Below are 22622 nucleotides of genomic sequence, written 5' to 3'. Positions count from 1 at the left end.
TAAGAAAAAGCTGCTGTTTTCTGTGACCCTTAGACATTGTTTTCAGTTCAGTTCATTTCAATTCAATCCAATTCAAACCTATTTGATTCAACTACAGACCAGTTCAATCCAGTTCAATTTATTTACAGTCCAGTTTAAGTCTCTATACCTTTATATCAATTCAGTCTTATTCTCCATTTAGTTTAAATTCCAACCAAATTAATTTCATTTCATTTGATTCAGTGAGATTCAAATTAGTTTTCAAATTCAGACCAGTTCAATTGAAATTCAGACTAGTTCAACGCAAATTCATTCCACTAAATGTTCACTACATTTTATTAATTCAGGCAGTTTCTTCCAATTGAATAAAGTTGATTAAAGTTTGATTAACACTTGTGTGGTGTTCAGGTCTGTGGGACCCATTTTCAATGTTTACCAAAAGAAAAAATGATGCGATTTATTATTATTTCAACCTCAGATTTCTTGGCCTTTGCTCATTATCTGTGAAGAACACATAAAATAACCCATTTTCAGTGACCTCACACTGTTCACCCCCCACACATTTATATTACACATGTGGTGTTGGGTGAACCCGCGGGGAGTAAAAGTGTGGAGGTGCTGTGTCCTTCACTCTGTTCAACTCCTACATGGCCTGCTGTTAGTGTGTGTGTGTCTGTGTGTGTATGTGTTTGTATATGTGTGTGAGGGTGGACAACATGAACAGGCTGCTGACTGGCTACAGCTGCTAAAGGAGAACCCTACGCTGGCCACTTGTAATATTTTAAACATCTGGTAGTTTAACATAAATTGTTATGGCTGTATTGGTTTAAAAAACCAATAATGTGGTGGGTCCACCAGACCACTGAGTAACAAACACATCAGCACCACACAAGGGTTAAATTGGATTTACTTAAGTTCAGTTACATATAACATCATTCCAATCCAGACCAGCTTCAGTTTTTATGAATCCTGTTTTCTGTTTTGTTTAAATCAGACCTTCTTTTTATGTCCCACCAGAGAAACACCAGCCGTTCCACACGAACGCATTATGAGACTAAGTCCAACAAGAAGAAGCTGTGGAACTCTCTGGAAATGTCCAACTGGCTGATTATAGAGAATGTAACAGTCAGTGACATGGGGGAATACGTATGCACGGCATCCAGTGGTCAGATGGTCAAAACTGCCCAAGCATCTCTTATAGTGTATGGTGAGTGAGTGATGTCCACTGCAGTTTTCAAGTTCCTCTTTGGATGCACCTCCTGGTTTTCATGCTCTACCTTACAATCTCTAAGTGTGCCAATTATCAGGCTTTTTAAAGCATTTTGGGTTTTCTAAAATGTTTTGCTAGAGCTTTCTTAAACATGCTACATTTAAGATATGACATTAGCATTGAAAAGACTTGATGTTGAGAGGGTTTGTATGGGGTTATCCATATTGTCTAACTGCTCAGTATGAATATTCGGATGTAGTTTTCTCTCATAAAATACATTTGAAATTTTTTTTGACAATTATATTATGTTTATGCCAATTTTATTAACAATTAGATTAAATTTGGTATTGCAGAAAAGCCTTTCCTAGCTCTGAATGAACAATGGGTTCACGTTGTGGATGCAAACACAAGCCAACGAGAAGCAAAGATCCCGGTGAAATATGATGCTTATCCAGAACCTAGTGTGAAGTGGTGAGTAGCAAGAGTGCATTTTCTTTGTGTGTATGTGTGTTTGTAAATATTTGTATATAGTTTTTCTTTATGTGAGATTAACAATTCAATATCATGTCAGTGTCATTGAATTGCTATATATTGTAATTTTTAACATGCATTGCCATGTATGAAGACACATTGTGACATGGTTACCCCTTTAAACTCCAGGCCTGGTCAATTAATCAATGGTCATCAAGGTTTTTCATAATTATTCAGAGACTAATATAAAACTAATACACAAGTTAGTGTGTGTATTTATAAGGATTTGAAGTTATGGGTCTTTGAGAGTTTAAGGGGTTAAAGACTGGCCTGTATTATTTCGATTTATTAATGTTATTAATGTTTGATCTGTAAAAGGCTTTAGTTAGCCAAACCCCAAATTCTGAATTAATGGTCAATATTATGATGATGGCTAGTAACAAGAAATAGTCTATCCCTGTTTTCAGTTGTATTTATTCCTCCTGTTGTAAAGGAATTATTCGTTATACTTCCATGTGATTACAAAATGCTGTACTGCTGTGAATCCCACTCATTTCTGTTTTTGTAAGAGTGCCTATATTAAGATCTCTGTCTTACTCATCTTGTTCATCAAGGTTGAAAAATGGCCTGCCCATTTCCAATAAAGAGTACCGAATGAAGCCGGCCAAAGACTCTCTTACTATATTTGACGTCACAGAAAAGGATGCTGGGAATTATACTGTGGTCATGACCAATAAGATCACTAAAGAAGCTCGAAGGCAGACATTCCAGCTACTGGTCAATGGTACTCTTCTCTTCTCTTCTCTTCTCTTCTCTTCTTGTCTTATCTTGGCTTTTATCTTGTCTCTTCTCTTCTTGTCTTATCTTGGCTCTTATCTTGTCTCTTCTCTTCCCTTCTTGTCTTATCTTGGCTCTTGTCTCTTCTCTTCTCTTCTCTTCTCTTCTCTCCTCTTCTTGTCTTATCTTGGCTCTTATCTTGTCTCTTCTCTTCTCTTCTCTTCTCTTCTCTTCTCTTCTCATCTTGTCTCTTCTCTTCTCTTCTCTTCTCTTCTCTTCTCTCCTCTTCTTGTCTTATCTTGGCTCTTATCTTGGCTCTTATCTTGTCTCTTCTCTTCTCTTCTCTTCTCTTCTCTTCTCTTCTCGTCTTATCTTGTCTCTTCTCTTCTCTTCTCTTCTCTTCTCTCACGTGTGTGTATTGTGTGCAGCTCATCCTAAGATTTTTGAGAAGGAGGTGCCGTTGGATCGGAATGTTCACATGCTTGGTAGCAGCCCCACCCTCACCTGCACTGCTTCCGGCGGCTCCAGCCCCGTCACTATCCAGTGGCAGTGGATGCCCAGTGAGGACTGTCCGGCCCGATTTCAGTAAGTTTACACGCCACATGATTGGACAATGAAGAATTTGTGGGAATCAAACCTAAACCTAATCTTAATATTTGTTGCTTTTTAAATGTGTTTCTACTATACAAAAGTCCAATTGAGTGCAAGGTGTGGGAGAACTGTACTTGTGGTTAATATTTGGAAGAAGTGGCGATTTTACAACAAACTAAAGATCAGGGTCTTAATCCTCTGTGCTAGAGGTTCATGAAACTGCAAAACAGTTTTCCCACATAATGCACCTGACCGAATCAAGATCAGAGCAAGAAAAACACTATACTGTGAAGTTTTGTGACTTCAGAACGCATAATGGTGTTTCCATCTTTGCTGGATTGCCTGTGCACCTGATTTGAAAAGTTTATGCCAACCTTATTGTTTGCATAACTTCTTATCTTGTATGTACTTGTATGAATCAGTATTGTGTTTTTGAAGAAAAAAGGCATATTGAAAAAATAGTTTTTGTATGTGTGCTGCTGCATAATGTCAAAAAAATGATGCAGTTTAATAACCAGTCGCCTTTGTATGTGCGCTCATGCGTGCCTGTGTTGTTGACGGTCCCACAGAAAGCCAGCGCTGGTTGATTGTTTGGACGTTGAAAGCTGCTGACTGTTAAGCTAAGGCACACAGAGTTCTGATGAAAAACAGACTTTGAGACAATAAGAGTGAACTCCAACCTCTAACAGATAAGAGGATGTGATTCAGACTCTACACAATGAAATCCGTGCGGTGGTACAAAACAACATGGATTCATGCACCGGTTCAGCGCATGCTAGATGACGACATTGATGTTATGCATGTTTGGAGAGCAACAGTTTATAGCTTTTTGTATGATTTGGATCATACAGTTACAGAAAAATTTGAAGTCATGAGACTGTTTGAGCTTTGAATAGAATGAAGTTTATTTAGAATTAAATGATTGGTCAGTGTTTCTGAAGAGTACAGTAAGTGCAGTGAGCGCAAAGTTGCTGGTACAGTAAGTGCACAGATGCTGCATTGCACAATGCAGTACTGAACATTACTTACTTACGAGTTACAAAGTACTTTGAGTTTCCATGGACATCATTCATTTTCAGTATGAGCTGGTGATTTCTGGGAACAGAAGGCAGCAAGAGTGTTGATAATGAGAATCAGAAGAAAATAAAGTTGAGCAAGTTTAACTTTATGCAAATTTGGAGCGAAGCAATGTGGCAATAGCCCCTTTTCACATTTCTGGGTTTTCACCTCCGTCAGTTTCTGTTCGCGGGTAATTTTGTTCCTGTGCCTGCAATTTCATAAATTTCGGAGCAAGCACACACTAAGATCACAACTGATCTAGTCAGTCTGAAGGGTAGAGGGTTAATATTTTAGAGTAAATACCAACATCAGTGTCTGCAGCTGTCACTGAGAACGATGTTTATAGGACTCTTTCGGGTTGATTCATACTCAGTGGTGGTGCTGTACCCTGCCGTGTCCTTTGGAATAACTTTTCAAAAGCTTAAGATTTGAGAGGCTATTCAAGAGCATCCACATGGATCAGATATTAACAGCCAGGATGAGGAGGAGAATGAAGTCAGAATAAGAAGCTGACTTCAACTTCATCAGAAGTTCAAAGTCTAGCAGTTTACTGACATTGCAGAAGCAGCCTGACCTAACAAAGCACTGTAGCCGCAGATTTAAACTCATTTGTTGGCTGAAGCTTTATGGTATATATATCGCTGTTGTCGGAAGAAAACCTCATAACAAACCCGAGCAACAGGCATTTTCAAATGATGTCAAAAACTGAAAAACAACATAAATGGAGATTTTTCTTCCAACAGCAGTGATATATATCTAGTATATATATATATTCCATATATATATATATATATACTAAAAGAAGCCAACTATTTCCAGTCTGGTTAACTAAGTTAGATTAGTAGGTTAGCCAAGTTAGCTGGCTATGTAAAAGTCGCTTTCCTTAAAAGTCCAAAATGTAATTTATGAAGAAAAGCCTATATCCTTTACTCTTCTCGGTGTGTGTAGAGATGGAGGAATGGTGGTGGTGCTTTCACCGTAAATAGAGGGTAGTGATCGCAAAGACCAAACATTGTTCTCTTCACATACTGACAGCACAGATAGTGATGCACTATGCAGGGACTGTATTTGTATGCAAGTGATTTCTAAACCACATTGACAAGTCTGCGCGACCTGGATGAAGACCTGAATGCGGTTTGAATGAGTTGAGAGGAGTTTTGTAGATGCATTCTTACAGAAACAATTTCGTCTTTTGGGTGACTATTGAGTTCTAGTGTTTGTTAGCAATGTCAGCCTCATAGCTGCATCACTAAACTAAAGAAGCAACATTTGGATTCCCAACGTTTCTTGGCTGATCGACTACATTTAGGGTAAGTGGAAAACTGGGTCAATTAGATTTTTCACTGAACTATCCTAGTCAGTGATTGGTGGATGTTTGTAGTTTTAGCTGCTCATTGGTTCCGTGACTGGAGCTTTGCCCTGCTTGTGTAGCGTCAGCCAGTAAATTGATTAAGAACACACAACAGGAGTGAGTCAAAGCTTTGATTGACAAGGCAAGATTGGACCACACCCTGTCAGACGATGTCGTGACTGAGCGCTAGCCATTTTTGGTTAGCCATCACGCAAGCCTTATCTTCAGACTTCACCTTTGCCTGCTTCCTCTCTCTTCATCACAACTTCCTGTTGTTCTGAAAACAGACTCCTTCAAATCTCCTATTCCTGCTACATCCTCGTGTCCTTGATCAAACAGCTTCATCACAATGACCGAATCTGAAATCGAGTCCAGCTTGATCTATTTGATCATAGTGCTCTACCTAGAGTGTTTAGAAGTGAGCCACTTAAGATTCATTCAGTATCTCTAACATTCTGTCTCCCTTTCCTTTTTCTGTTTTTGTTTATGCATTTAACTTCTCTTTCCTCTCTGTCTCATCTCCTCTAGCTGACCCTGATGAGACCTGTGTCTGACCCTAATGACTGCTGTTTGTTGACATTTCCTATTATGCTCTTTTCTTGCAAATACATTGTATAATGAGGACAGAAACAGCTCCAGCTGTTAGTGAAGGAGATTTATGGTGTTCTAAATTTAACAGGCGTATGAATAGACGTGCCGGTTGTTTACTTTATTTGTAGGTTGTTTTTGATGATCCGGTTTGTCTGTTGGGTGGCGTAGAATGCAGCTTTGGGGCAGATCTCCTCTATTTGTTGTGTTGCTGTGTATACAGTGTTCTACAGAATTATTGGTATCCTAGAGCATAAAAAGCAGTAAAAGAAGATTTAAGAAAGATTTATCAATTTATCAATTGTATCAATTTATCAGTCTGAAGCTTTCAGGTAAGTAATAAGATTTAAGGAAAAAAAGAATTTTTAATTAACCCAAAAATATAAATAAAAAGTAAAAAAAGAATCCTCCTTGCATTTCAATGCTGTCAGAACAAAACCTCATACCTCCAAAATGGTAACTTTACAGGAGAAGGCAAAAACATACTTTACTTTTAATGTAAGTCAATGGAAGCAGACATTTTCCAAGTCATTTTGGGCCGTTTATTTTGACCCATTCAACATGAAATTTACACACAATGTAACAGACAACAAGCTTTTTCAGATTATATCAAAAACTGAAAAGTGAGAAAAATGAAAATGCAAGGTTTTGTTCCGACAGCAGCGTTTTAGTCCTTTCTTTTAGAGATAACAGCACTGAAGGCCAGCAAGAAGTTGTGATGTGGCCACAATATGTGCTTGCACTGCACCTGAAATTAGCATTTAAGTCACTATAGCTAATCATGAAATATCAAGCCTGTCTACTGAAGCCTGTCTACAAGGTTGTGAACAGTTCAGTCACAAGTTCAAGTTCAGTCACAAAGTAGCAACAGTGTGAATAAATGAATTTCTGTCCCATCAAAACCTTCAACTAGGGTATAATTCTACTCTAGCTTGAGAAAATGGAGTTTGGGAAACAGTGACACAGTTTACAAGCTCATATTTTGGCTAAATCAAGGCATATTTTTCATCTTTTCACATCATTATATGTGCAAAAGTTCGTAGACGCCTGCTCACGCAACGTTTCTTCTGCACGCAAGAGTTTATCCTCCCTTTGCTGCAGTAACAACTTCTACTCTTCTGGGTGGGCTTTACACTAGATGTTGGAACATTGCTGTGAGGATTTGATTGCATTCAGCCTCAAGAGCATCAGTGAGGTCAGGCACTGATGCTGTTTAGTTAGTTCTAGATTTGTATTATTAATGTAACTGTATGTCTTCCTAAAGGCCAAAGACAGATCAGACTGCAGAATGTGAGGGGAAATGGAGGGAGATTTCCAACAACACAGGGAAGAACCGCATTGGCCGACTCACCACCTTCATCGACCCCTCGCTCAAGGTGACCCAAACCAACCACCATATGACCACAAACTCACAAACACAACAGCAACTGAATATAGTGCACTGTCATAGTGTGAAGTTAATATTGTGTTGGTAATGAGAAAATGCAATGTGATTGTAATGTGATGGCTTCGTGATACTGTAATGTGATGTTAATGTGATAGTGTACGGTGATGGTGTAAAGTAATGACAGTATGATAGAGTATTGTGATTGTGTGATGCAATGGAAGTGTGATAGTGTAATGTGACAGCGTAATGTGATAATAATGTGATGGTGTTCTGTGTTAGTATAATTAAAAACTAAAACTTTCCAAATGCATTGTTTAAAATCTCTCAAAACCAGGTTTGAGCACATCTTCAATGATGTCTTGTGTTATCACAGATGCCTATGTTGCCTATCACAGATCTTTGCTTCTTTGATGATGAAGTTGTGTTTTGTTGCAGACAATCAGCACACTGAAGATCCAGAAGGCTGTGGCTCATGCCCTGTACAGATGTGTTGCCTCTAATAAAGTAGGAGTGGAGGACAGAGTCATTGTCTTTCAAGTAACACGTGAGTCAGTCCATGCCCACTGTAGTCCTCCCATTCTGGTTCACCTGTAGCTTAACATATGCAAGAGATTTCCACTCATGTAAATAATAATAATTGAGGGTGACGGGCTTTTATACTAATATAAAGATGTTGTCGGAACAAAACTTCCAAAATTTAACTTTTCGGGAGAAGGAAAAAACATACTTTATTTTTAATGTAAGTCAATGGAACCAGACGTTTTTCCAAGTAATTTTAGGCCATTTCTCTCGGTCTATTTATCAGAAAATTTACACCCAATGTAAAAGCCAACAGGCATTTTCAAATTATGTCAGAAAATGAAAAACGTCAAAAATGGAGATACAAGGTTTTGTTCCGACAACAGCGATAAGCTTTGTTGAAGCAGCTTTAAGGGGTGTTTGGATGACACCTTTTCAAACTCTCTCAAGTACACTTCTTTGCCTATGGGGCAGTGCATGCCACAACTGGAAAGCTCTCATCTAGCCCGTGGAATGCACTTTGCGTTTTAAAACTGCATGTTTAAATTGTAAAACTGTTGTACTGAGTGCCTACGAATGTGCGCCGTACTTCGTCCGCAGCTGACCAGTCAATATTGAAGATGCCTCCTCTCCTTGTCAGTCACTCATCCAACATGGAGAAAAGGCTGCTTTTATCTGTGAACCCCGAAGCTGTACAACGCTCAACACAAAGATTAACACAAACTGTTTTCTGTTATGACTTTATGCCAGTTTTGGAATGACCTACATGTAAATCAAATACATTAACCTGTCCCCTAAGAAGTGCATCCTGCTTCTGTTTTAGATGTCTCATATCTAAAAAGCCACTGCCTTGTATGCCTCTTTAGTTATTAGCAGCACTGTCTGTTACTATGATTATAAATTTCTGTGTAAAATTTAGAAACCAGTTGTCTCATTAGTCATTTTATTATTTTACACACATTAATAACAATGCATATTTAAAGATTGCAAACTAGACACCTAAAGGTATTTTAGATGTTTATTCAATACCTCAGGAATTTAAGTTAAGCCACGAAAACTGTACTGTAATTATTTTTTCTCGTAGCTTATTTATCTTGAGATTCGATCACCACTTTTGAAATATGAGGCTTTCTGGATATTCATTTTATTATATTTTCATTCTACTGTTATGCTACTTTCTCGGTTGTTCTACACCTCTGTTCATCATTCTGGAAGCATCTAGAATTTCCCTACAAAGCTTCCTACTAATGTTTGAAATCTATTAAATGCACACAAAATACTAGCGTCGTATTTGCATTATTTTACGTATGTAATTACTACAAAAATTTTTTATGTTTCATAATATTATTGAAAATGTTGATTACGTTTAAATTAAGTTTCCATAGGGTTAAATGTTGTGTGACCCTCTCCCACATGTATCACTCTCAGATATAATCTCTCTTTTGCTGCCCCCCCCAGGTTTTCTCAATCTCAGCGTGTTCCCTTCCAACAACCCTATAGAGCAGGAGGATGTGCTGCTGCGTTGTGTAGTTGATCGTATGCTCTACTCCAGTTTGAATTGGTATCGGGTGCTGAACGTGTCTAATCCAGACAATCTCCCTGCCACCGTGCCCTGTGGTACTCTTGTCCTGGCCCCTCTCATCCAGCCTAATGCTACCATCATGAGCCTAAAGGGCAACAACGTCACTCTGGACCTGTCACTGCCCAGAGCATCCCGGAAGGATGAGGGTCTGTACGCCTGCCGGGTGGAGAATGCTGACAGCAGTGAGAGGACCTGCTTACTGCAGTACCTGAGGCTCCGAGGTGAGGGTTTCATAGACTTTATGGAGAGCAGCACCAACAGCCTTTTGAAAGGTGTCTGTTCTCAGCTCTCCTTCAGGGTTCTGGGTAACTGATGCTGGTTGTCATGATGTAATCATGGTTAGCTAAGTTACCAATAGCATGGTTATTAGTGAGAAGAATAAAACGGTTACCTAAACAGCCTAAAGCTAATGAAAATATGATTAGTACATAAGAAAATGCAGCTGATTTTGAACCTTACATCCTACATCCATGGACGTGCTTGTGTAGAGGTGTGCATTTTTTCCAAAGCAGGACGTTCTCAGCCTTCCCTGTTCACTCCTCATTGCTCACTAGCAGCTCAACACAGGTTATATTTCACATACAGAGAGCCAATAGTGTCTCAGTTCATCTATTTAATTATAATAATCATTCAAATAATTATCCAAATCGGCTTCCATGCCACTAGAGGGCCTGCAAGAGGTTAAATCCAATAGTATATAGCTAAGCAGAGAGAAAAAGCTGAAGAAAAGATTTTGCAGTAGTTCACTTGCAAATGCAAGTGAATTACATTTCACATTTTAAATACTGCTTTTGGTCTTAGCTCTGGAGGCACCCTGGATTTTGAGCAACCTGACTGATCAAAAGGTCAATGTGAGTGATTTTGCGACGCTGGTATGTGAGGTCAGCGGGACTCCGAATCCCACCATCACCTGGACCAAAGACAACCAAACCGTCATTAAGGGATCTGGTGAGAGTTTTATTTTCACCTGACATTTTGGTGCCACTTTACAATACGACTGCCATTATAAAGCGTTTAGGAATGGTTTAAAATGAGTTTATTAATGGTTATTAATTCAGTCATTAACACCTTATAAGTCATTAACAAGCAGTTATAAAAGGGCAACAGTGACCGATTGAATGACACATACTATGCTCACTGAGCCCAGAACCTCAAGACTTCTTGCTTACTTATCTGACTTTGTCTTCTCCATCAGTCAGTATTACACCTGCCAGCTTCATCAGATATTCGTATTCAAATTTATATGGATTCAAATTTTACAACTCACTGTTGAACTTTTTATCTGTGTAACTGTATATTAATGGGTTCAATGTGTTTCTGACCTACCATTCATAAGCCCTTTATAAGGGTCATCTTATTGCAAAGTGGTACTAATCTTTTAGTAAAACCTGATTAAGGTGTACACCAGACCTGTTACATTTATCTGTTTATACAAATTAATGTTTTTTAATGCAGTTCAATTTCTACATTCAGTGACCTCCCGTCTCTCCCTTAATGCCCATATGCTGTTGACCGTTGCTGCCACTGAGTTGCAATAATTGTGTTTCTAACAGTTGCCTGCATGTTTTTAAATGTGTCTGGCAGGTGTTATTCTGAGTGAATCGAATCGCGTCTTGACCATCCAGAGAGTGAAGAAAGAGGACAGTGGGCTGTACACATGCATGGCCTGCAACAAACAAGGCTGTGACTTTGCCCAGGCCAAGCTCACAGTAGATGGTAAGGACCTTCGCATTTTCCTGCATGATCAGTGGGTGCTGGGAAATATGAGTTCTTAAGGTTTAGATTTAAGTTGTAAGATCTGTTTCCCCAATGATGTAAGGCCCAGATTGGAGATTCTTGTGGAATTTAGTGGAGAGGAACCTGATTGGTTCATGCAATCATATATGGGTAGAAAATGGCTGAATGACGCTGCTTCGCTTCAGTGTTTATCGTTAAGGGGAAGCCACAATGCATGTTGGAAGGAAATCTATTCTTAGCTTGAAGGGACTGACACGGTCGCTGTCTCCAGGAAACACATGTTGCTTTATGTGTTTTCCATGGAAACAAACAGAATAATGTTGGAAATACAAACTTGAAATTATGAGTAAGTAAATTGAATGTAAATGTGATCATTACATAAGTAGTCTCTGCTTATATCACGGGCTAAACGCGTATCTAGTTAGCCACCACGACATTAAACACTACAATATCTGTCCTGTAATGGTAACACAGCATTGTTACCTCATAAAAATAATCTCTCTAGAACATATAGGAATGCGTAGTGGGTCATTCTACAGAAACGTCCACTTTTCTGTCTCTCCATAGGAGTCACTGGTGTTACCAATCCTCATTGGCACCAGAGACAGTAACACCAGTGACATTTTTGATGAAATATGCATTTTACAAAATGTCTTCTACAGAACATCAAACCACATCATGGAATATCCACTAAAATATATAATTTAATCCATTTGTCTTCTATTTTATCAGAATTACCTCAGAATAAAGTCGGTCACACCAGTGACCTCAGCTAAAAGCTTCATATGAAATCATGAGCTAAATGAGAAAATTTCTGATAACTGAAAAGACACAGTGGACTCACCATGTACTTTTTCTTCATAGATCTTCAGAAAATAGGTAAAAGGAAGTCAAGTGATGTCATCAGTGTGATTTTTATTTCAAAATAAGAGATTTTTTGTTACGCCAGTGACACGACTCCTGGGGACAACAACTTTCATTATATATTTTATAATATTCATTTGCCATTTCTTTTCTCTATGTCATTTAATTTATATATTTCAGAGTCATATATAGATTATTGCAGTTAAAATTGCAGAAAAATGTGTTTTTTTCTTCAAAATATGACACTCACCCTTTACACGTGACTGTAGGGACAAGCACTTCTGTGATGCTTGGAATTCTATATAATTGATTTAAAAACCAATATTGCTAAATTGATGGATCAAGAAGGTGTAATTGTTAAAATAACTTATAACTAAATAAAATTGTTTTATTTGAAAATGTAAAAAAAAGTGTAACCCTGACATGTTTTTTAAGTGCAATATATTTGTAAATACAAAAATGGACGTTTCCGTAGAATGACCCTAGAACAGAACTGCCGAAGCACTTTGGGATTAATGTAGCTTGGTCTCCAACAACTGACCAAACTCTTCCTGCTTTAAGGCCTCACACGTGTGTAGCAATACCTGGCAGTGTTAGGAAATGCCATTGTATGACGAACAGGAAATGCTACTAATCACTGGGTAGTAGCCAGTCCTAATGGACGCACGAGCAGGAGTTACACTTTTTCCTGTGAGCTGTACACATAACGTTACAGTGTAACGTCATAGCACTTCAATCAATACAAATAGAGACTTTATCTCGGAGGAACATTGCTGTGGATTTGTGAGCAGCTCTTTGTGACACTCGGCCCTGTTTGATAAGGGAGAATTGTTTTAATTAAAGTCCTGTGGTAAAAATAGCCTTCTTTTTAGTCAGCCAGGAAGAGGGCTGTGTTAACGCACATCCTTCTGGGAGTGCTAAAAGAAAAACAGTACAAAGTCCCAGAACAGTGAGAGCAGAGGCACCCACCCCCTCTCTAGAGAGTGAGAAAGAGAGAGAGAGCACAAGTAGACGCACAAATAAACAGGATTAGCGGAGGTGCTAAGTGTACAGGCTGAGTGTACGTGACTTGTCTCTCATCACTGTCGTTTGTCTTTGTCACAGCTGAGGTGAATGTCGGGCGCCAGATAGACTCGCTAACGAGGCCTGCTAACAAGGGGTCTTGTTCTCACAAAGAAAGAGAGACAGAGGGGGAGTAGGAGAAAGAGATTGTGAGAGTGAAAGCGCAACTGTAATAGAATTATTTAACCGCTTTAAATTCTGGGCTCACTGTTCAGTTATGAATATTAAGGCTAATTGTACAGTAATATGGATTATTCAATAACCACTATAAAATTCATACACTTATTGTAGTTGTGGTGGTGAGTTTTCTGGCCCTGCTGACTGGTCATTAAACCGGGCTTTACATGGTGAAACTTTCGTGCAGCTGTAGTTGCTTTATAAAACTAAATTTCACTTGTGTGGCCCAATGTAAAAGCTCCTTCAAATCTCTTGAAACTCAGCTGCAAGCATCTCAGTTCTGTGATACAAATAGCCAATAGCCAATGAAATCTAATATTTTCACAAGAAACCAATACATAAACGACGGGTAAAACAAATTCCACTATTGCTTTGTGCCTACGAGTGATAAAACGATGAATATGTGAAAATATCTATAACCAAAAAAGCTAGATTAGCCATGTTCTCTGGATATGTTGAAGCTGCTAAGCAGGCAAATAAACATGCACACATACCAGCAGGGGACATGTCATGTGGTCATGGTCGGTAGTGCCACTGCCCATACGGAAATCTGGTATTTTCAAATTATGTCAAAAACTAAAAAACGTCAAAAATGGAGATACGAGGTTTTCTTCCAACAACAGCGATATACATTTGTATATGTTGAGGTATGACTGAAATTTATGTTCTATAATTTAAATGGCAACTTTCAAATAAGCTGTCATATATATCATATGTCCATATGTGACAAAAGTTGGATGTAAGGGAAATCCATGTATGCTAATATTTGTTATATATTTCAAATCCATATATTGCCATATATCAGATTCTCACATAGGTATAGACGTTTTCCACATCGACTGGCTCCAGTGAATGAAAATCTACTCCCTGTCGAGCACTTGCTCTCTCAAATGCTGACAGACGGAAAAATGAAAACTGTTCCACTGAAAGCAGCTGGGAACAGTGCCAGTGTTAAAGCATGAGCTACCTTTAGTGTAATGTTAGTCATGAAGGCTGACAAAAAGGTACTCCACCTAAATATGAACACCTAAATATGATTTAGCTGCACAAATACATATTTTGTTTTGTTTGTTGACAGCTGGGAAGCCATCGGATCTGAGGTAGGGTTGTTTTTGCTTCTAGCTCCAACACTGGGGTACAATGCAAAAGCTCATATTCTTTTACTCGGCCATCGTTGTTATTGTTGTTGTTTCAGCGGAAGCCGCATAACCCAACATAACATAAATGTGGAAACTGGAAATGTGAAAAGGGCTTATCAAAAACGCTGATAACATAGTGAGTGTAGGACGTCATTTCAACCGATTTCAATCGACACATCATAGACAAAAACATAAAACAGGATACTCTCTTGGAATAACATAACAAGCAGCTTTTATTGTTGGTATCTCAATTAGCTAAATAGATACCCAGCTAACATTTGCATGACAGCTGTTTGAATGGCTGCTTGTGCTGTTCTGCTTTGTTAGCCTGCAGTATTGTGATCTATGTAACAAAGTTGTTCAGTTTCTCTTCTCCTGACATAAAAATAGTACAAAGATGGTAATGAAGGCTAAAGAACACATTACAGATTGTTTTACATACCTTGAAAATACTAGCTACTAATCTTGCAGGCTAGCAAAATAATGTAACTTATAGGTAGAGGTGGGTAATCCAGGTCCAAAAAGTAAAAACCCTCTCCAGGATTTTGTTCCAACTGCTTAACTTCTCTAATTTGCTCAAACCAGCAGCAAAGGTGTTCAGGCAGTTGGAACAAAATCCTGGGGAGGGTTTTTACTTTTTGGACCTGGATTACCCACCTCTACTTATAGGTTTTGGATTTCTGTCATTGTAACTGTCCTGTTGCCTGGAAATTGCTGCAGCCTAAATCTTGGTGCGTGAAACCTGCAACATAAGGCCATCCATAAAGTTTGAGAACAAAATTTCTGTGTACATTGCAACATCAATTCATCTTTAACAAGAGCTGAATCTCAATAGCTCCCCACTCTGTAGTGCACTACATAAATCTTTTGATAATAGCTCCAGCACTCAAACAGTGCATAATGTGTCTAGCAAAAAGCCATTTGAAATTCCGCCACATGTGCACAATTCCATATTGGATATATAAATCACTGTGTGGGTGTAGAAGCCAAAATTTCATGAATCTCATAGTACGCTAGATAGGGGGTAGGGTAGCCATGATTTCTGCCATTGAATATACACTGATCAGGCATAACATTATGACCACTTCTTTGTTTCTAGGCTCATTGTCCATTTTATCAGCTCCACTTACTATATAGGTGCACTTTGTAGTTCTACAGTTACAGACTGTAGTCCATCTGTTTCTCTGCATACTTTATTAGCCCCCTTTTACCCTGTTCTTCAGTGGTCAGGACCCCCATAGACCCTCGCAGAGCAGGTACTATTTGGGCGGTGGATCATTCTCAGCACTGCAGTAACACTGATGTGGTGGTGGTGTGTTAGTGTGTGTTGTGCTGGTATGAGAGGATCAGACACAGCAGTGCTGCTGGAGTTTTTAAACACTGTGTCCACTCTCTGTCCACTCTATTAGACACTCCTACCTTGTCAGTCCACCTTGTAGATGTAAAGTCAGAGACGATAGCTCATCTGCTGCTGCACAGTTTGTGTTGGTCATCCTCTAGTCCTTCATCAGTGGTCAGAGGATGCTGCCCACAGGACGCTGTTGGCTGGATATTTTTGGTTGGTGGACTATTCTCAGTCCAGCAGTGACACTGAGGTGTTTAAAAACTCCAGCGGCACTGCTGTGTCTGATCCACTCAGGCCAGTGCAACACATACTAACACACCACCACCACATCAGTGTTACTGCAGTGCTGAGAATGATCCAACGCTACTGGAAACAGATTTAGAGAAACAAAGAAAGAATGAGTCCCAAACAGCCCGGTGGACTGAGCAAAGCAAGACTGAGAGCATGAAGAAAAGTGTACAGAAGTGAACAGGGTTCTCTCATAGCTTAGGATTTAAATAGGTGTGAAAATATGAAGATCAAAGAATAAAGGGAGAAACCTTAGAAATGGAAAACCAAGAGCTCATGTAATTCCTAGTGACCATCGACAAGGCCGCACTCTGATGGAAAAGCTGGGCTACATTTTCGCCCTACTGTTCTGAGTGACTCAGTTCCCATAGGTTGTCTTTGGCTCGCTGCTGTTGCAGACTGCTCATGCTTATTTTGATAAGATAAAATATCAGATCAGCACACAACTCAAATTCCTCACGGAGTCGCAGCCGCCATAAATCCCCCACTAGCAACAAGTATTTCCTGTAAACTTGGTTCCTCCTGGCAATCCCTGCCTGTGTTTGCCAAAACAACCCAGACGCGCATTCCTCAAATGTCAGTCCAGTGGAAATATTTATCAGAGTAAATCAAAAGCATATGATAAGCACATTTATCTTGCTTTGAGGGTTATTGATACATGGATAATATTTATTGAAAGCTAAAACCGCTGTGATTACCAGATGTTTATTTTGCCCATGAGATCTCTTGCAATCTTCATTAATCATTTGATTATATGTGTGAATGATTGTTATTTTGAGTTATCAGTCTATTACACTGACAGTGAGATGCAATTTACTTGATTTAAATGCATCTGGACCATTTGTACCAAATGAGTTCAAACTGCAGTTAAAAAAAAAAAGATTAAACTAATAAAAAAATCAAGTATTCAGTTGTTAGATGTTCTAATCTACTTAAAATAAGGCATTAATTGAGATAGTAATAAGCTAAATATATACAAAATCATCATTTATAGGTTAATTTTAAATTGTGAAAATAATACTTACATTTTTTGTATTTTTTTAATCAACTTTTTAAAGATCCTTTTGATTTCTTTCGAAGTGGAGATTTAGATTTATCATGAGTTTTATTTTTAAATGAAAACCTTATTGAAAAAATGCTGTCCCATGTTTTTATGTCACTGCCAAAACACATAGAGTTTTAGTCCCTAGGCGGGGGCTTATTTTAGCCACACCCCTGCATTTTAGAGCATGAAATGAAACTGCATCCCTGTCCCATCCCTGTCCCTCATGCCCACATGGTAAGCTGAAAATCAGTGTGTAACATTAAGAACTGCCACTACCGAAACACACAGTTTCTGCAATTAAGTAAACTTTGTGGCTTGTAAAATTGATCAAAGCTGTGTTTGGTAGTCATGTACTGGTGTTTTCGAGTTCTGCTCAAAATTAGCTAAAATTGTCACAGCTAAAAAAGTCACTACCGCAACATCTGGTACAGTTTCGGTAGTGCTATGATTGTTGCAGCAGTGACAAAATGGAATATTCAATCATTCACTTTAATAAAATAAACATTATTAAGATATAGAGTCACTCAAAACAAAAGGATTTTAGTCTAAATTTCAAGTCAGTTTAAACTCTGACTTTGAACCAGTTTGATAGAATCATCCATATTTCATTTCCACATTAATAAAATACAGGCCGATTATGTCAATTATGTCTTTAAGTTTATTTACTTTTTCAATAATGGCACTGATGTAATATTTTTTATTAATGTGTAATTAATAAAGCAAATTCAATGCATCAGTTTCTGGAGCACACGCTGATTTTTATGTGTCACTGGGTGTCATTAGGTGCGGAGGAGAAGATGAACGTAGAGCTGATTGTGCCGATCGGTGCTGTGGTCATCGCCATGTTCTTCTGGCTCCTCATTGTCTTTGTCATACGCAACAGGAAACGGGTAACGATCTCTTTCTCTCTCTTCTGTCTCACGCAAGCACTCACTCTGCTGCATGCTGACTGATCTGAAGTGACTGACCAGGCCTGCATTCACTCTGTCTTTTGTGGGTCCCTGGAAGCATTCCCTTCATTCTGCCTCCCTCATGTAGCCCCCTCCTTGTGCCCCAGCTTTTACTGCAGACTGTGTGTGTGTGTGGACAGCCTGCTGGGTGGTGCTGGGTTTGTTAACTGATGGGTCATTAATGATGGAGTGAGAGTGACCCACTGGAGCTTGTACAGGGCAAAGAATTTGTGTGGATGTGCCTGCAATCATGTCTGCCATGCACTGACCATCACACATGCACTCCTTGTGTCTTAGTTCTGTCCACTATGTACTTTACTCTGGCCTTTTACATCTCACATTTAACTCTGACGGTTGCAGTGAATGGAAATGACAGGGGTACATCACAGTCTTCATAGAAACGGCCACCGATTAAAATAAAAATGTTCTCCTGCTAAAAAATATTGGCTAATTTAAAATTCTCAAGCCACAGCCTCTAATAGCTCCAGATGTATGGCAGCCTGAGGCTGTTAAGTGCACACAGCATACATTCTAGTTAAACCTGGACATTTGATCTCATACTTATCATTATCACAGCATGAGTTTTAATGATCAACGCATTTCAAAGGCCTGAACAGATGACATTCCATTACAGCTAATGTACTGTTAGCAGCCTTGTCTAAGACTAGAGCAGTGATTTGGTTGCCTGAGTGGGGAATTGAACCCCACACTCCTTCCTGATTTGAGTGCCTTATCCACTACACTATCTAACTCTTACAAAGCTTAAACAGCTTAAAGACTATGCTATCTGAAATACCAGCCTGTAAAGGTACCTAAAATGTAATAACCATTATCAGTTTCAAGCGTTACATTAAACATGTCCAGTTATGGCTACTCTCACGGAGAAACAGAATGCATCTGTAAGGCCATAAGGAGCTTTGTAAGAAATGAATTATTTTACATTTGATGATCTATTTGTTGTCCTCCCGAAGAGCAGAATGTTTAGGTGATTTTGGCTAAATGTTTATGTATCATCATGAGTGTCAGCACCAGTAGATACGTACATGAACAATTTCAGACATCTCAATTCCCATATTGAAGCATTCCTAATTTTATTATTTTACGATTAGTAATAGTAGAATATTAATAGCATGATTTGCTCAAAGCTAAGGCCGCAGTGATGCTCTTTTCAATCAAGCAAGAAAAACGCTTATCAGATATGCAGAATACTGTCAATACTGTTATCTACAGTTGAATAAACAATATAATTGGTGATAATACTTTGGTGTAAGCGCTCTAGGGTTATACATTCTACACAGTATTCAGAAACACAATTAAGTTGTGTATTTTAATCATAATGTATTGTTTCTCACACTGTTATCCAGTGTTCTTGCAGATAGCATTTAATGTCTTAGACTATAATTCTCTTATATCAGCCAGGTAATAACAGCACAACACATCCTGACGCATACTGTGGTGTGAACGCATTATATTCCCTGAAAGTGGCCAGTACACTATGGTAGTGAATGATTTGAGACACAGCTACAAACTTATTCTCTTGTTCATTCTTTCACTCACTCACTAACTCGCTCACTCATTTGCCCGCTCACTCACTCACTCACTCACTCACTCTGTCACTCACTCATTCCCTTCTTGTATTTCTTCATGCAATCTCTCTTTATTCTTTATGCCTGTCTGTCTCTTGCCTTACATCTTAGCCCACTGATGGGGAGATAAAGACAGGCTACCTGTCAATCATCCTGGACTCCGAGGATATGCCAATGGACGAGCACTGTGAGAGACTCACCTATGATGCCAGCAAGTGGGAGTTTCCTCGCGAGCGCCTCAAACTAGGTGAGCTTCAGATTCATTACTGGAGCCGTCACTTCAAATCCGGCACAATCTTCATGTAATTCAAGTAAATGATAATATCACTGAAATACTAATACTACAGTTATAGATGCCTGTTTAAGCTGAATGGGCCTGTATGTGGGCCCACATGTTACTCCTTCACTTTTGTAACTGCATAACTTGAGCTTCATAGTAGTTAGTGATTTACTTAAAGCAGTTACTGAATCACATGTCTTAACATTAGTAATAATAAACCAGCAATTTCGGGGGTTAAAGAAACATGACTTTTTTAGATTCTTGTAAAAATGTGCAATATTTTCCATCATGAACAAACATTTTGAAATTTAAATAACAAGAAAGAGTGAAATCTAAAACCGCTTTGTGTTTGTAGGGGAGCCCCTGGGCCGAGGGGCATTTGGTCAGGTTGTGGAGGCGGCAGCGTTTGGTATTGAGAAGGCTACCACCTACACTACGGTAGCAGTGAAGATGCTTAAGGGTAAATATCTTTCTTTCACTCTTTAAAGAAGTATGGCATGACTAATAATGAATGAAAGCTAGTAGGAATCAGTCCAGGAGCATGGTCTTATTTTCATGAAGCTAACTAGGTTTTAATTAGTTACATTAGCGTTTCTGGGTGCAGTATTTCTTTGAGGTTTTTATTTAAGCTTACATTTCATCCTTCTCTTTCCATTTTGTACGAACTAGGCATTTATATATGTAAAAATAAGCCTTTTTTTATACTTTCACAGATTTTTTCAAAACATTTCCATTAGGCAGCTGTCAAGATGTGAATGAAGTCATTCACACTGTTTGGTGTGAAATGCTGAGAAAACTGACTCCGAATTGTTTACAGTAGTGGTGATAGGAACCAGACGTCTGAAGAGTTTAATACCTCTAAAAGCTACATCAAGGAAATTTATTACACCTTTCTGTAATAACAAGTTATTTTCACTTTCGTTGTTTTTCAACATCCTGTGACATTTATGTCGTTATCAGGACATAACAGACATTGTTCAATCATGACCTTCGTTGTGTCAGGATAATGCCACAAATATCTTGAGATGTCAAGAAATCAAATGAAAATAACTCGTTATTATGGAAAAACGGAGTAGAACAAAAATCCATGCCTGAATCCATCTTAGTTTTGAGAAAAGCTTTTGGGCTGGAATGTAATCTTTTTAAAATCCTTTCATGGTGGAGGGATACATGCAGGGAGCGGTAAGGCAAAATTGCACCCAAAGAAAACACATTTGTTCAGATTTATGACTATTTTACCATCATCAGCATTACATATATAAACTATATAAAGACAAGTGTAGGATCAGTGGTTGTTTTGAACGGTAAATACAATGGCTATACTTGTGTTTAGACATTGTGTGTCCTGGTTCCTATTACCACCACTGTAAATCTGAGTCTGTGAGTTTCTCTAGTATTAAGCATATCAAACCACTCTGAACAACTTTGAATACATCTCAGCCGTTTAATTAAACAGAAAAGAAAAAAAATCTCTAAAATTCTCCTTTAAGCTTGTGCTAGTCATTATAAACACATTAGTGCTTGTGTTGATGTGGTACCTCACATCATCGAACTGTTACCGAATAGCCTCTAAAAAAACAACTGACAATTATGAATTATAATGGAAAAATATTCACCTTAAGCATTAAGCATTTCCTTCCTATTGCAAACAGTGTGCAACATTGCAGACTTCAGTTTTTCATGGTTCTAGTATATCATGCAGTCCTTATAAAACATTTTTCACGTATTTTATTTTTTTTCATGAGGTCTGCATATAACATTTGTGAGGTTCTATATAGTAAAAACTGTAATAATTGTCTACACGATCACTAGAATTAAATAAGCTGTTTTTATTTCTGTGCGGTCATGACTGATTTATGTAAATGAGCTCTGTTCTGATTACCTGCCCTGTATTATGCTTCATTAGAAAAGCAGTGCAGTCTGAAACACTCCTTATAACTTCAGTTTGAATGTGCAAGGCTGAACAGGCAGATATATGTAAATGTATGTTATTCTGACGTCACAGAAACAGTGAATTAAAAGCTGTTTGCATAGGTTTTCATATACAGCCTGTATGGACTCTTTGATACTACATCAAACTCTTTTATTTCAAAAAAGCTTTTGGTTTTTCTCATGTTATGGGACAATTACCAGTGCATCTACATGCTTGTGTTGTTTCTCCATGTCCACAGAGGGCGCTACCTCCAGTGAGTACCGTGCCTTGATGTCTGAACTGAAGATTCTTATACATATTGGCCACCATCTTAACGTGGTCAACCTGCTAGGTGCCTGCACCAAACCCGGAGGTGAGTCCACTGTATTATATCACAATGATTGCGTTGTTTCTTAATGGACAACTAGAGTTATAATAGAAGCATAGAGTTATAGTTGTTTTTGCTGTACTATTTAAATGCAATGACACATCATAAAATTCAAATCACAATTAAATGTCTCTTATTCTACTTACAAACACAAAAGTGGTGTCAGTGGAAAGTTTAGAAATTGCACTTCCTGTAGAACCTAGCTCTGCCCTTCAAAATAAAAGTCCCTGAGAATAACAATTGCTAATGCATGTCTTTTTTCTAAACTAAATAGAACACAGTTGTTCACTGATGCCACAATATGAACTTACTCTCTGTTGTTGTTATTTCCAGCT

At 38.5% G+C, this 22622-nt stretch overlaps 1 protein-coding gene across 1 annotated transcript in view; it reads left to right on the top strand.

The window, feature by feature from the left end:
• The window catches only part of kdr (kinase insert domain receptor (a type III receptor tyrosine kinase)), a 44756-nt gene that overhangs the window by 10183 nt on the left and 11951 nt on the right, over positions 1-22622 (top strand). The window contains exons 7-19 of the mRNA XM_036581485.1: positions 997-1186; positions 1543-1660; positions 2275-2444; positions 2866-3022; positions 7291-7402; positions 7849-7957; positions 9391-9735; positions 10316-10462; positions 11099-11230; positions 17955-18061; positions 19819-19954; positions 20343-20447; positions 22159-22272. Of these exons, the coding sequence (XP_036437378.1) occupies positions 997-1186; positions 1543-1660; positions 2275-2444; positions 2866-3022; positions 7291-7402; positions 7849-7957; positions 9391-9735; positions 10316-10462; positions 11099-11230; positions 17955-18061; positions 19819-19954; positions 20343-20447; positions 22159-22272 (1942 nt within the window). The remainder of the gene's footprint in view (positions 1-996; positions 1187-1542; positions 1661-2274; positions 2445-2865; positions 3023-7290; positions 7403-7848; positions 7958-9390; positions 9736-10315; positions 10463-11098; positions 11231-17954; positions 18062-19818; positions 19955-20342; positions 20448-22158; positions 22273-22622) is intronic.

The sequence above is a fragment of the Colossoma macropomum genome, unplaced genomic scaffold (assembly GCF_904425465.1).
Source record: "Colossoma macropomum unplaced genomic scaffold, Colossoma_macropomum, whole genome shotgun sequence".
Classification (NCBI taxonomy): domain Eukaryota; kingdom Metazoa; phylum Chordata; class Actinopteri; order Characiformes; family Serrasalmidae; genus Colossoma; species Colossoma macropomum.
This window is presented reverse-complemented; position numbering and strand designations above follow the sequence as displayed.